Raw genomic sequence first — 14193 nt, forward strand, 5'->3', positions numbered from 1 at the left:
TTATTAAAAAAACTTTGTTCAATGTATTTTTTATTAATGTTGGAAATTTGGATTTTTTTTTTTTTAACTAATAAATTTTAACCTTTAGATTATTTTTTATTATTATTATTCTTTTATTACAAACCTTTTTGAATTTCATGTACTTTCATATCAAAACGAATTTAAAAAAAAAATAGATGAATTTTGTGAAATTATTAGTATTAGTTTTTTAGTTAAGACTTGTCAATATCATTTCATTGAATAAATCCGTCCTATAATAAAATTAAACGAATTTGGAATTTAGTTAATATTGTATGCAAAACCTAATGACTTATATACAAATATCATAAAAAAAAACTTACTTTTATACTAATTTTGAAAATAACATTATTCATACCAAAAGCTTTTATGAATTAAAAAATATTTTCAAAACATAAATTCTTGATTTTAGTGATAATGTCATACATAATATATATAAATTAGAAAATATCCCAAAGTGTCTTTAATAAACAAATGAAAAACCTTACAATATTGATAAATTAAGTCATTAATAATTTATAAATAATGTTTCAAAAAAACAAAACAATATCACTCTTATCAAGTGAATCGCATCATAAATGCATCTTACATTTCTGGAATATTTTATCAAGTTGTATTATAAATTGATTTTACATTTGTTGTGATATTAAAATTAAATTACTACAATGTAATATTATTCAATGAAGTACACGGAAGTTATTCCCGACGTTATGTCGGCTAGACGTATTTTATCAAATTGTATTATAAATTGATTTTACATTTGTTGTGATATTAAAATTAAATTATTACAATGTAATATTATTAAATGAAATATGCGGAAGTTATCCTGATGTTATTTTGGGTAGACGTATTTTATCAAGTTGTATTATAAATTGATTTTACATTTGTTGTGATATTAAAATTAAATTATTACAATGTAATATTATTAAATGAAGTAGGCGGAATATGTTGTTGTAATGAAATATATATGAGTTTCTTCTCAGGGGAGCACGCCTTAAATAATAATAATAATATTAACTGAAAATTAATTTTGTTGCTGGAATGTTTTATTAAATTTTAATAATCTCATTGTTAGATGTTTTGATTCATTTTGAGCATATTTTCCAATCAATTTTGGATTGAAATTTCTTGGAATCTTGTGATTAGCAAAAATCTAATACCTATTTTTTTTTTCTTCAAAAGGTTGAATCCATTTATATATATTCAAACAACTAAATTCATGATCGAACGAATTATATCATCAAACTATGAGAGAGAAGAAAAAAACCTATGAAAGTTAAACCTCATAGTAAATTGATGTTACATTTCGTACTATATAAACTTAAAATAGCCTTGATAAAATTAAAAATGAAAATAAATTGCTAAAACACTTTGCTATTGGAAAATAATGGATCAATTCTCCTTAACACCTTAAAAGATAAATCTAGTTGAGATGCTTCAAAACATTTTATTTCTATGATCTTAACATAATGAAAATAAGCAGTGTGGTAAAAATTTTGAAAATTAGAGAATATGAATAAGCAAGATAATCCCAAAATATATATATGTATATGTCTTCTATCTTCTAAATTTTTTTAATGGAAGTAAATTATTGTAAAATCAAGTTTTACGTTTACTTCACAACCCAACCATTAAAAAATGAAGTTCCCATTCACTCCAGAACTAAACTGTTAAAAAATAGAGTTTCCATTTACTCCACAACTCTTAAGAAAATAAAGTTTCCATCGACTCCATTGTTACACTGTCTGACGTAAAAATAATTAAAAATGTTGCCATAAACTAGCATTACAAGAGACTGTAAATTGCTTTATCAATTCCTTCCTGACCCTAACTTCGAACGCTGATCGCATTTTGCAATATTTAAACTTCACATGGAGATTCTACCACCTTACTGTAATCACTTTGCCCACGGTTTCTAGAGCCTTTCACGCAGACAAAGAAGTAAGCGATGACGCAGGGTATGAGAGCATAAGCCACATCTCCGCTCTCCATTCTTGAACCAGCCATCCTACATAAGCTCTATGTCACACATTAATGCTACAGTCAATCCCAATATAAATTTTTCGTCATACCCATTGCTTCAGGCAACTGCAAGTTTGCTACAGTCAATCCCAATATAAAATTGTGATCATATCCATTGTTGCAGGCAACTACAAGCTCCTGCAATATACTAGTGCACTGCAGAATGATGATTGCATTAAGGGCACTGGTTTTGTTACTGGTAAGCTCAATATTGTTATCCCAGCATGGGATTAATGGTGTGTATATTCACTACAATACAACAGCTGGGCCTGTGGAAGGCAAGCTTAATGTGCATATGGTCGCCCATACTCACAACGACGTGGGGTGGCTTAAGACCGTTGATCAGTACTACGTAGGCTCCAATGCCAGTCTTCAGGTCTTATTAATTCCTCTACTCAAATATCAAGCCTTATTCTACATTAATCAGTTTGTTATAATGCATCTGAATGAAATGTATTTACCATAGACTGTGAATCATATCTGCAGCCGGGGCAACCTACCTGTGTGAGGAACATATTGGATTCTTTGGTCTACTCATTGCAAGAAGATCCGAACCGTAAATTCGTTTATGTAGAACAAGTATGTTTTCTTACCAAATAAATCATCAACGTCCTTATGAATAATGGAGAGTATATATGTATACTGAAATGATTTATAACTGAGTTTACAGTACCCAGTCTCTTCAAGTTGATATATCTGACTTGTAGTGCTTTGAATTCAAACGAGGGAAAATTGAACAGCTAAAACTTCTCTCAAGCTGAATGGACCAATTGTTTCTCTTGGTTTTCAGAAGAAAAATATGCCAATCAATCTTATCACGTTTCACCCACTACTACTTGTCAAATCATTCATTTGATCCCCAAAAAAATCCTTTTCCTATGTGAAGGAGAGAAAAGGACACCCCTGTACTAAGCGGCAATCCAGACCCAAAATGTTTTGGCAAGTTTGCAAATCCACATAACATGCCTAACCGTTATGCATCTCCCAGCAAACTACACAACGTGCATTTGTAAGGTCAGTGCTATATAGTCTATCTTTTGCTGCTGAACCCATACGAAGATTGAACCACCCAAGAACTCTAACCTCAAAATAGTTGGATGGCTAGATACCTTGAAGCTTGAGGCCTCCTCATCCACCTTGTTTCGGTATCCTGAATGTTCCATTCTTGTCAAGGTGATCTGCAATGGGATAAATTGGCCAACACCCCCATGTTCGTCCGGAGATTGAATGTTATCAGAAATATTCTCTATCCAATAATGAAGGTAAATATTTACTGCCAAGAACCCAGTGGGTTAGCTCAATTGGTTTGATTTGTCATGAGGCCTCCAACTAGTCTGGCTGAGTCATGAGGTGTCCAGTTCTAGCCTGGCTGAGCCGTGAAGTCTCTGGTTCTGGTCTGGCTCGGCTTCAAGTCTTTTTAAATTCTACTGGGTTATCCGCTGGTATTGTGACAGGTGGTTGAGTCACCCTCCATCTGAATATTCCAGAGAAGAGGGGTCTCAGAGGTTTTCCTTGCCAAAAAAATCTACTCTCACTAGTTAGATTTTCTGAATACTCAAAAGAAAAATCATACTCCAAAACATAAACCCAAAAAGTTATATTGCCGGATGTTACCAAGAAAACGTTGCCTATATGGCTATCATATGACTGTGGTTGCAGTTTCATCTGGTCCCTATATTTTTGGTAAGCTTGTCTATATGAATCTTTTGACACCCACTTGATAAATGCTGCCCAGCACTCATTGGACTGATTTGCTTTTACTTGGGAAGATTGGATGACAGAAGTTATGGTCTCCTCTACCAAGTTGTGGTAGACCTTGAAAGGGCTATATATTAAGCTAAACCTTGTGCATTACATCTTGCATACTTTAAAGGTTTTTTTTAAACCTGATACTTATATTACTGAAAAGGATGCAGATGTTATTTCTTCAATGTGTGCATGCTAAGCCTTGATTATGTCAAAATAGTGTTCCCCCTACCTACCCATGCAAGTAGGGCATGTGCAGTAGATCTAGATCCTACATATAGCTTTTCACAATTTTTTCTTTAAGGCGATCAGATGAGTTGAACATTGAATAGCTCTGCCCAAAACTGGTACATGTGTGTGAAATCCTTGGGTGTGGTGGTTGCAGGCGTTTTTTCAAAGGTGGTGGTTGGAGCAAAGTGAGGAGAAGCAGGGACAAGTCAAGAAACTAGTTGATTCAGGCCAGCTGGAATTCGTGTATTTTTCTTTCCTTTGGAAAAAAACCACCTTCTTTTACAAGGATTAATATCACTTAGTGGCTGTGCTGATTTATTTTTGTATTTCAAATTCCAGAAATGGTGGCTGGTGTATGCATGATGAAGCAGCAACACATTACATAGACATGATCGATCAGACAACACTTGGACACCGTTTTATCAAGCAGCAATTTAATAAAACCCCACGTATTGGATGGCAGATTGATCCTTTTGGGCATTCCGCAGTTCAAGCGTATTTGCTAGGTGCAGAGGTCTGTCTTATGATATTGGAAGTGCTATTGATATTGCAATAAATAGAATGTAGATATGTTACTGGGTCTGAGGAGCTCTCTTTGTCTTTTGCCATTGCTCCTCCTAATATATTCTTTAGAATTATGATACTTCTTTGTTAATGGAAATCATGATTTTGCCATTATTTTCTTAGTTGTCATTTTTATACCCTTGATGAAGAACTCTGTTTCCTTCTACTTTAGCACATACTAGAGTTGCGACTAGTTTGGTTTTGTTACCTGCATTTTAGAGAATTATGCAAAACAGATACCACACAACAGAGTGCCATCTTTACCATTTGACATTTTCGGCATATTCTTGATGCAGGACAATCATATTTCTGTTATAGGTGATGCGCTTCTCTGTTTTGTGTAGGTTGACAGGGTTTCCTTGTAAGTTAAATCAGTAATCGTATCTTGGGATCGGTGTTCACCCATGTTAATAAGTGCATGTCATAGAGCTGATGGACCTTTGGTTCTTTGCAATAATAGTCTAGAAGTCCAAATGTCAATGTCTCAGCCTCCATTGGTTTCCGGCTAATAAGCATGAACATCTGAATAAATCCTTGGGTCAGTTTCCCGGGTTATGGCTGGCACTGTTTGCACTTCGAATGTGTTTAATAATAGCATTTCTTTCTTCTCTTTTATTTGTAGCTTGGGTTCGACTCTCTCTTTTTTGCACGGATCGACTACCAGGACAGAGCAAACCGAAAAAATCAGAAGACCTTGGAGGTTGTATGGCAGGGTTCCAAGACATTTGGTCCCTCTGCTCAGGTAACCACATAGTCTTGTAAATGTGTCGTACACCCTTGAAGGTTTCTTGGAGGTGTCAAGAATACTATGCTGTTTACATGGTATTCTGATCACTAATTCTTTTAATTGCAGATATTTACTGATGCATTTCCTGTTCACTATAATCCTCCGGAACGTTTTCAATATGAAATATTTTATGGGGATGATAATTCTCCTCCAATTCAGGTAAGTTTTCTGTGGGTAAATTGCAGAATGGAATATGCACACTAATTCCAGTGATCTCTTTATTTAAGTCATGTTCGTGCGTAATTTACTGCAGGATGATGCTCTGCTTTTTGACAACAATGTTAAACAACGTGTTGATGATTTTGTCGAAGCAGCAACAACTCAGGTAATTGGTGTTGCTTTTGATAGCAATCCAATAGATATTAGGATAATCATGCCTAACTTGACCAATTATGTAGTTCATTCACATTACTTTTTACATCTAGAATAAACTGTCGAAAATTCAATTTTCCATCCCAGAGAAGTATGAATAACTACTTTAACGCATTCTTATAAAAAAAAATTGTTTTACTTCATTGATTGGATATCGTGACTTTGCCTGATTGTGTGCAGGCTAATGTTACCCGTACAAATCATATTATGTGGACAATGGGAGATGACTTTGAATATCTATATGCGGATTCTTGGTTCAGCCAAATGGACAAGTTAATCCACTATGTGAATAAGGTCATAGTTGCATTTGCTCTTGGTTATTTATCATATAAATCTCTTTTTGACATTGTAGTTATTCAGTACGCATCCTGAAAATTCTTTGATCCGCTTTCCTCAGTTTTGCTTTATAATAAAAATTATTAATAGAGTGTAAGATATTTCTCCAAAATCATTTATTACTTTAGCTGTAGGGAAAATATTTCAAGGTTGTTAAGACGTCGTTCAACGAAAAAGATGAAAGTTTGACCAAAAAATTATGACACAGCAACATCTCAATGAAGCAATAGCCAAGTTACATTCTTTGCATACAACACACTGTTTAGCTGTTAAGGGCTCCGTCCCTGCCATCTACATTAATAAAGATACCAATAGACAATACACGTTAATGCAAACCAATAATCCTTAGCCAAAACTTCATTTCTGGAGGCTTTTAAGTGTGGTCATTGCTAGTTAGGCGATGAGAGCAAGCTTAAAACATTATAGGTGATATGATCTCAGTTACAGCAATGCAAGGATACCAAACAAGGAGACAAGTATGCAAGCATGAGAGAAGAGATTGCTGGAACTGTAAACAAGTGTGGTCATTGCTAGTTAGGCGATGAGAGCAAGCTTACAACATTATAGGTGATATGATCTCAGTTACAGCAATGCAAGGATACCAAACAAGGAGACAAGTATGCAAGCATGAGAGAAGAGATTGCTGGAACTGTAAACAACTTGTATAGTGATTTGTATTGGATATATATAGGCTTGCAAAATTGCAAGAGAATATTATGTTTGACCAAGTCTGATAGATTATAATAAAGTCGGTGAGTGATCAGTTTGTACAAAGTCACCCAAAAAGAGAAAAGATGAAATACAAAGTGTACTAATGTACAAATTTGATCATAAGTTTTATAAATTACTCCAAGCAGAGATGAAATTGTCCTCAATTTCTGTTGAAGATGGGGAAATTCTGTTCAAGTGCTGAATGGGACAACCACTTGGCTTGAGAGGGTAAAGTGCCTCTATGGCCAACCCATCAAGTTGTGAGTTGATATTGCTAGTGAATTATTGACATTGCTAGTGAATTATTGGAGATATGGAATTGTGGCTTATAGACATGTGATTGAAATTGATTCCTTCAAGTGAGGAGGGCTCATTTCACCCACTGACATTCACCACATCATGGATCCCAGCTAAGATGGAAGATTTAACTTGAAAATTTTAGGACCCATTTGTTGAGTGATGGTGTAAGGACTATATGGAATGGTCTTGGCTTGCGATGTTGCTTATTTTTGAAAAGTTGGTTGTCCAAGTGAAGCCAAACCTTTTCACTAACCTAAAATGTGGAGCAACTTGATGTTGGTTATGCAATGCCTCGGCATGTGTTTGTTGAAGAATGCCATGGACTCTATTGTGAATCTTGGCCAAGTTTTGCACAACAAAAGAAGCTTTGCCATGCTTCTTCTATTGGTGGGATGTGGCTGGATATGTGAAAGCAATTGGAATTTCATAAAGGACAATAGGATATAATCTAAAATGACGTGGAAGGCATTGTAGAGACACAAGGGGCCCTATTAAAGTTGTGTTGCAAAATATGTATTACTAACCCCATTGTTTATTTTGTTGGTCATAGATGCAAAGAGCATGAACCAAAGTTATGTTGACTATCTTGGCTTAATCCAAAGTTATCAAAGCTGAAAATGGGACCATAGCCAGATGATAGTCAGATTAGAATTGGCTAAAGAACCAGGAAGAAGGTTTGGTCCACTAAAATCATACATAAAATATGCAAAATTAGCAAAAAAAAATCCATCTATCATGTATATCAAATCAGATGCAAACATTTAGATGGTTGGAAATGTAATACTTAGGGATTATGTGAATTTGAATTATTCACTTGGGAAGGTGAAAAGCCATAAGTAAATGTGAAGAGTCATAGGGAGTCCAAGAGACTGCTTGGAAGATGAAAAAAAGGGTCATACAATTGTATTTATGTATATCATTTGAATCATATGTATCTCATGCTTATCAAAACAAAAGTTTAATAGTGATATTGGAGCTAACCTAACTCCTGGCCTCTCTGCTCATCAGAAATGTCTCCTGGCCTTTCTGCCATCTTGGCCTCTCAACTTTGCTTCTTCTATAATGTCAGATCTCTACCCACATCTACGTCCATGAATCTTATGCATGTAGAAATGAACTCCATTTTATGTCAATTACCCATGCTTTGCAACTAGGAGTTTCTCTCGTCGACTCCGCCTCCATTGACTACAGGGTTAAACATTCTTACTAAGAATTTCTTCATTTTCAGCCACATCTCTGTGCAAAATTGGAGTACGAATGGAAGAGGTATGTGTTGATATTATTATTGTCATCAATGGCCCTCTTCTTATGCCGAAGCAGAGCAGCGTTGATGCATTTCGTATAATGCTTTGTCTCCGTGTCCCACTTTTTCTCTCTGAGGAACTGTTGATAGTGTTGGACCTGCCAACATTCAAAGGGGTCTCCCCGATATGTGGTCCCAATTAGACCTCACACCGTTTGGGATAGGAGCCCCATCCAGAATACGGTTCAATTATCGTTTTCTTAAGGGTTTGCCTTGGCTTTAGCTGTTAGCAAAAGAGAGGATTGCATATGTGCCTTCGAAAAGCAAGTAGGTGTGCCTGGTGAGTGTTCAGTTGTAGGTGTGTCAAGGTTCTTCTACTACAGAGGGAAGTGAGCCTCTAAAAGAGAGGTAATAGTACCACCCTAGTAGAGACACACATAAACCAGAAATATTCTCTAACATCCAGCGGAATAGTCCATAAAGATGTGACAGTTATTGCAACCATTACAACACATTCTCAATATGATAAGCACTAAAATAACCGAAATAGTTCAACTACTTTAGTACAGGTGAAAACAAACATGAATCATAAACATTCACAGAACAATCTTACAAATATTCATAATCCATGCATGAAGAACGTGTTGGCCATCAGGCTTCATATATTAAGTAAAATTCTCAGGACACATGTATACATCGAACACCACTAGCTCCAATAGTGGAGCGTTGGAGCCACTACTTGCTCCCCAAAAAAACTAGCTTGTCTCTCTGATGCCTTATGGGAAATGCCAACGTGAAAAGTCCTTTGCTCATACATTGAGGGTGTATATGTAACCAATGGGGTGATCCTTCACCTCCCTTGTGAGTCTTTGACTACCCTTATGATTGTTTGACTTCCCTATAACTTTTTGACTTTACATGACTCTTCATATTTTGTACATGTCCTTTGGACTTCCAATTTACAATACATTTTTGAATAAGAATTTACATAATGCACAAATGATATGGCATATGATGACTCATGACATGACATGACACTGATGACATGGCAATGTCAAGTCATTCTTTTTTGTTGCTTGTTGGTTGTCTTCTTGAGAGTGGTCTCTTTTACACCTCAATATGGCTTAGAGAAGAGGAGTATTCAGTGTTATCAAGTCTTGAGTTGTAGTCACAAACTGATGTCTCTTTACTTTCTTCTAATTGATCAACTTGTATCTTCAGCTACAAAGGAGTCTCCTAGCATGTTCTCCTTCTCCTTCTTCATCATCCTGTCATAGCATGATAGAATCCCTGCATCTGCAATTCACTCATGACAGGACAACATCATTCTGATAAATCCCTAGTCTAAGATGTTGCATGATGATCCACTGACTAAGCCAGAACCGGGTGGTAGGCTGAGGGGGAGGCTCAGAAACTGCGCAATTATGCATCTTAGGTAGTCAAGGTTCAATTATGAGCCTTGAGATTGCACAATGTGTAGTTTATACTAGACTAGGCCTGATGATTGCGCAGTTGGGGAGCTCAAGGAGTCAAGCTGAGGGCTTGATGATTGAAGTTGCCCACTACGCAGTGCTAGAAGGACAGGGAGACTAGGTGATTGCGCAATTGCGTAGTTCAAGAGCTCAAGGGTTGGGCTCGAGGACTGAGACTGCACAATGCGCAATTCAAGCCTAGCTGGAGGGAAGGATTGCACAATTTTGGAGCTCAGGGGTCAGGCTTGAGCACTAAAACTACGTAGTGCACAGTTCTGGGAGGCAGGAATTGTGCATTGCGCAGTGCCAAGAGGAAAGGTTGTTTCTTGAGCGCTGAGACTGCGCAATTCACAATTCAAAAAGGTTGGATGAGGCTAAGTTGCTCAGTCAAGAAGTTTTCCGGATTTGAAAGTGTGGAATGCATGAAGTTGATGTGAGCAATAACAAGACTTGACTGTGATCACACACTTAGATAACTTGAAGACACAACATAGATCATCCCAAACACATGAACAACATACTTCCCTCAGTGCGACAACTTTGCTATGACTTATGCCAAGTGCGACACCAAACACTTTGCAATGACCATAACGACACTTGTGCAACAGTGCTTAAAACTTTGGAAATGAGTGCGACACATGTTCACATGGTAAAACCAACTTATTTAAACAAAGGTTACCCCTTGAAACCACCAAAACTAGCTTTCGTGCGATGTGTGACACTTAACATGTAAAAAGACGCCACTTTGATTTTCTTGCAAATGGAACCAAAACACGTAGAGAAAACACATGATGAGTCTTAATGTTTGTGATGACAGTATGCAAGATCAAAGTAGGCTCCGAAATTTAGGTGTAAGCCAAAATTTTGGAGGGTGTTGTAGCAATGACAACACTTGTCGAAACATTGGTAGAATTCCAGCTTCTTTGTCTAGGTTGATTCTTTTTGTGAAGGGTCTAGTTCTTCAGGGAGTATTGAGGCTAAGTTGCTCCGTCAAGAAGTTTTCCAGATTTGACTAAGTGTGGAATGCATGAAGTTGATGTGAACAATAACAAGACTTGACTATGATCACACACTTAGATAACTTGAATACACAACATAGATCATCCCGAACACATGAACAACATACTTCCCTTAGCGCGACAACTTTGCTACGACTTATGCCAAGTGCGACACCAAAGATACACTTTGCAATGACCATAACGACACTTTTGCAACAGTGCTTAAAACTTTGGAAATGAATGCGACACATGTTTACATGGTAAAACCAACTTATTTACGCAAAGGTTAGCCCTTGAAACCACCAAAACTAGCTTTCGTGCGATGTGTGACACTTAACATGTAAAAAGATGCCACTTTGATTTTCTTGCAAATGGAACCAAAACACAGAGAAAACACATGTGATGAGTCTTAATGTTTGTGATGACAGTATGCAAGATCAAAGTAGGCTCCGAAATTTAGGTGTAAGCCAAAATTTTGGAGGGTGTTGTAGCAACGACAACACTTGGCGACACATTAGTAGAATTCCAACTTCTCTGTCTAGGTTGATTCTTTTGTGCAGGGTCTAGTTCTTTGGGGAGTATTGATTCATCGTGAAAATCACTTTGTTTTCCCCACTTACCCCGTGAATAAACATAGTCCCCTTTGTTCACGAGCTTTAGATTTTCAGAGTATAGTTTTTCATCGTTGGTGTTGTTCCGCTGGTAGTAGGCCTAGACAATACCCCAACAATGTCACTTCAGGAACACAAACATTTATCCCCTTCCAGCGACCCTACAAAGTACCCTGGTGGAGTTTCTTGCTTCACCTCTCTGTGCAGGAAGCCTTTCTCTTCTTTCACATTTATTTATATATTTATATAGGACTGTGCATAGGCACTTATTCATTTCGTGGGCAAAAGAAGGATCCCAACAAATTGAGAGTTGGAGAAGTTGTTCCTTTAGAGAAGCATATAAAGACCTCTGATTTAGGTTTTCTCATTTAGATTTTTCCCCTTTTCCTCTTCTACTTGATTGGATAAGCATGAAAACACTGAAACATAAAGAACTGAGTATGGGCATAAGGTTTCCAAAATAGACATAGGTATCATGGTTCAACACAAAACTCTCCTTATAGAAGGATCATATTTTCTGTCAGAACATCATTGACCAAAAGACGTAACCAAAACAAAGAAGGAGGACCGAAGGTTAGCCAAATGTTGTAGTGTCACAAGACTCTTTTCAACTCAGCCACACACAAAGAAGCCAAAAAACACATTCACACATGATTCTTATTTACATGAACTAAAACAAAATGCAAGACCAAACAAACAAAGAAACAAAAAAACAAACTGTGTACATATGATCAGGAGCTCAGGACCAAGTGTTGTAAAATGGTCAAAAATGAAAGTGCTTAGAACTAGTTTGAACTTGAACAATCGGATAGAGCTCGTCTTCCTGATTCTGGCACCATGAACGGTTCGGAAAACGGTCGCCATATGAGAAAGTTATGCCAAAAAGAAGAATTGCCCAATAACATTGAAATTTTGAATTTTTTCAAAAAATTTAAAATAGAATATTCCATAAAATATTTTTTGGAATATTCCGTTTTGGGAAACAAATGGCAGGCTGCCATGTGGTAGGCCCGGAGGCAGCAACATGGCCTGGATGACATCAGCGGAGGGCATCAGCCATATTAAAATTTTGTTGGCAGCGGAGAGGTTTGAACCCGCGACTTGTCCTATAACAGTTCCTCGTCTTACCGTTAGACCATGTGGTGGGGACTCGATATGTGAATGGAATGAATTGGTTAAGAGTTTTGAATTCTATTTGGGCAGGGCCCGAAGGGGGCCAGCCCCTAAGGGCCAATCCCCATACACGTGACCACCATGCTCGAAACCTTGGGCCATATTACACAACCACCGACGAAATGTATCACAATCACGTTTAATGTTTATGCAACATGGTCACATTGCCACAAACGCGGGACAAACAACCACTTCACCTAACCGTTCCATTAAAGGTTGGCACTAAATCCGAGGCAGAGAACCGCCAAGTCCGGGTAATGCAGTCACATACACCATCCAACAAACAGTTAGAGCATGGTCAACCTGGCTGGAAACTTGGCAGACCGCCAAATTTGGCCGGTCCCGCCATAATTGGCAGAGCTAACTAAACTTCCACTACAGTTAGCTAGAGTGATTCTAGGCCAAACTTGAGGAAATCTTCAATGAGCCATAACTTTGGCTAGGAAAGTCCTTTTTGGACGATTTTATTTATTTATTTTGGGTCTCTTCGACCTTTTGAATCCATTGGCATAGGTTTCATAGCCATCTGAGGTCATTTTCAGGTAGTTTTGCTTCATGGAAGTTCCAGGAGCCACTAGGACCATATCAGTTTGGGAGCTGCATTGGGATGTGTGCAGCCATTGAATGTGGAGCGAAGGTCATTCCTGAAGGATTTCAGTATTCTGAATCCATTTCTATAGCTCATTTTTCCTTTTGAGGCATTCTTCTCACTGTTTAGCTTCGGGGAAGCTTTCATGGCCACTAGGGCCATTTCAGTGATTGAGCTGTGCTGGGCTAGGTTCATCTATTTGAGGTGAAACAAAAGCCTATTTCTGTTGTAAGGAACCTTCTAAATCCAATGAAGGTGTTTTCAGAAGCATTTGCAGACTTCTAAAGGCCAATATGCTGAAGAGAAGTTTCAGGCAACCCAGAGCCATCCATGGGAGAAGGCCTAGATTGGGGATGCAGTGCTCATTCTAAGCTAATGAATAGTCATTTGTTTATGTCAGATATGTGCTGGAGATAGTAGCAAAGGTTTTAGAGACATTCGAAGCATTTTGAAGGAGTTTGTGCCATTAAGAAGCTCAGGGAAGCTTAGTGCACCTACTGAAGGAATCAAGTCCAAGGGAGCCTAGATCTGCCTGCACAAAGTGGACAGCCATGACAGGGATGTATATGGTTCTTCTAAACCCATAGGTTCATTCAGTAACCTTTTGGAGTTGAGTGTGGAACTTGTAAAAGAATTAAAGCCATAATCCCAAGGAGCCAAGTCTAGTTGACTAGAGCTCACAGGAGACGTAGCCCACGAGATTGGGGTGAACTCCTTATTAAATTTGTTGTTATGTGTGAGGTTTATTTGTTGCCTTATATGTCTAATATATATGTCTAATATCAGCTGAAACAAATCAAGTTAAAACACATAAACAAAATAAAATACATACACCTCTTAAACATGTATGTTTACTGAATTGAATACCTTGCTAAGCATTTACAAGTAGTTTCAAATTCAGATCAACATAGGGTAGGGCATAGCCCCATACCATCATTGAAAATATCATTTTAAATCTTGGCCATTAATAGGAAGGGAGTCAATCTTCTTGTCTAAAGATTGAATACGATACATGTGTTG

General features: G+C 37.3%; 1 protein-coding gene across 1 annotated transcript in view; it reads left to right on the top strand.

Annotated features, from left to right (window-relative positions):
• Positions 1 to 2206: 2206 nt before the first annotated feature.
• LOC149217731 (alpha-mannosidase-like) overlaps positions 2207 to 14193 on the top strand; it is a 468321-nt gene continuing 456334 nt past the window's right edge. The window contains exons 1-8 of the mRNA XM_089391406.1: positions 2207 to 2416; positions 2527 to 2619; positions 4172 to 4260; positions 4357 to 4531; positions 5204 to 5323; positions 5435 to 5527; positions 5622 to 5693; positions 5921 to 6034. Of these exons, the coding sequence (XP_089247532.1) occupies positions 2207 to 2416; positions 2527 to 2619; positions 4172 to 4260; positions 4357 to 4531; positions 5204 to 5323; positions 5435 to 5527; positions 5622 to 5693; positions 5921 to 6034 (966 nt within the window). The remainder of the gene's footprint in view (positions 2417 to 2526; positions 2620 to 4171; positions 4261 to 4356; positions 4532 to 5203; positions 5324 to 5434; positions 5528 to 5621; positions 5694 to 5920; positions 6035 to 14193) is intronic.

Source organism: Pinus tabuliformis, chromosome 1_1 (genome assembly GCF_031772625.1).
Source record: "Pinus tabuliformis cultivar Carrire ecotype Pingquan chromosome 1_1, CPIR1, whole genome shotgun sequence".
Taxonomy (NCBI): Eukaryota; Viridiplantae; Streptophyta; class Pinopsida; order Pinales; family Pinaceae; genus Pinus; species Pinus tabuliformis.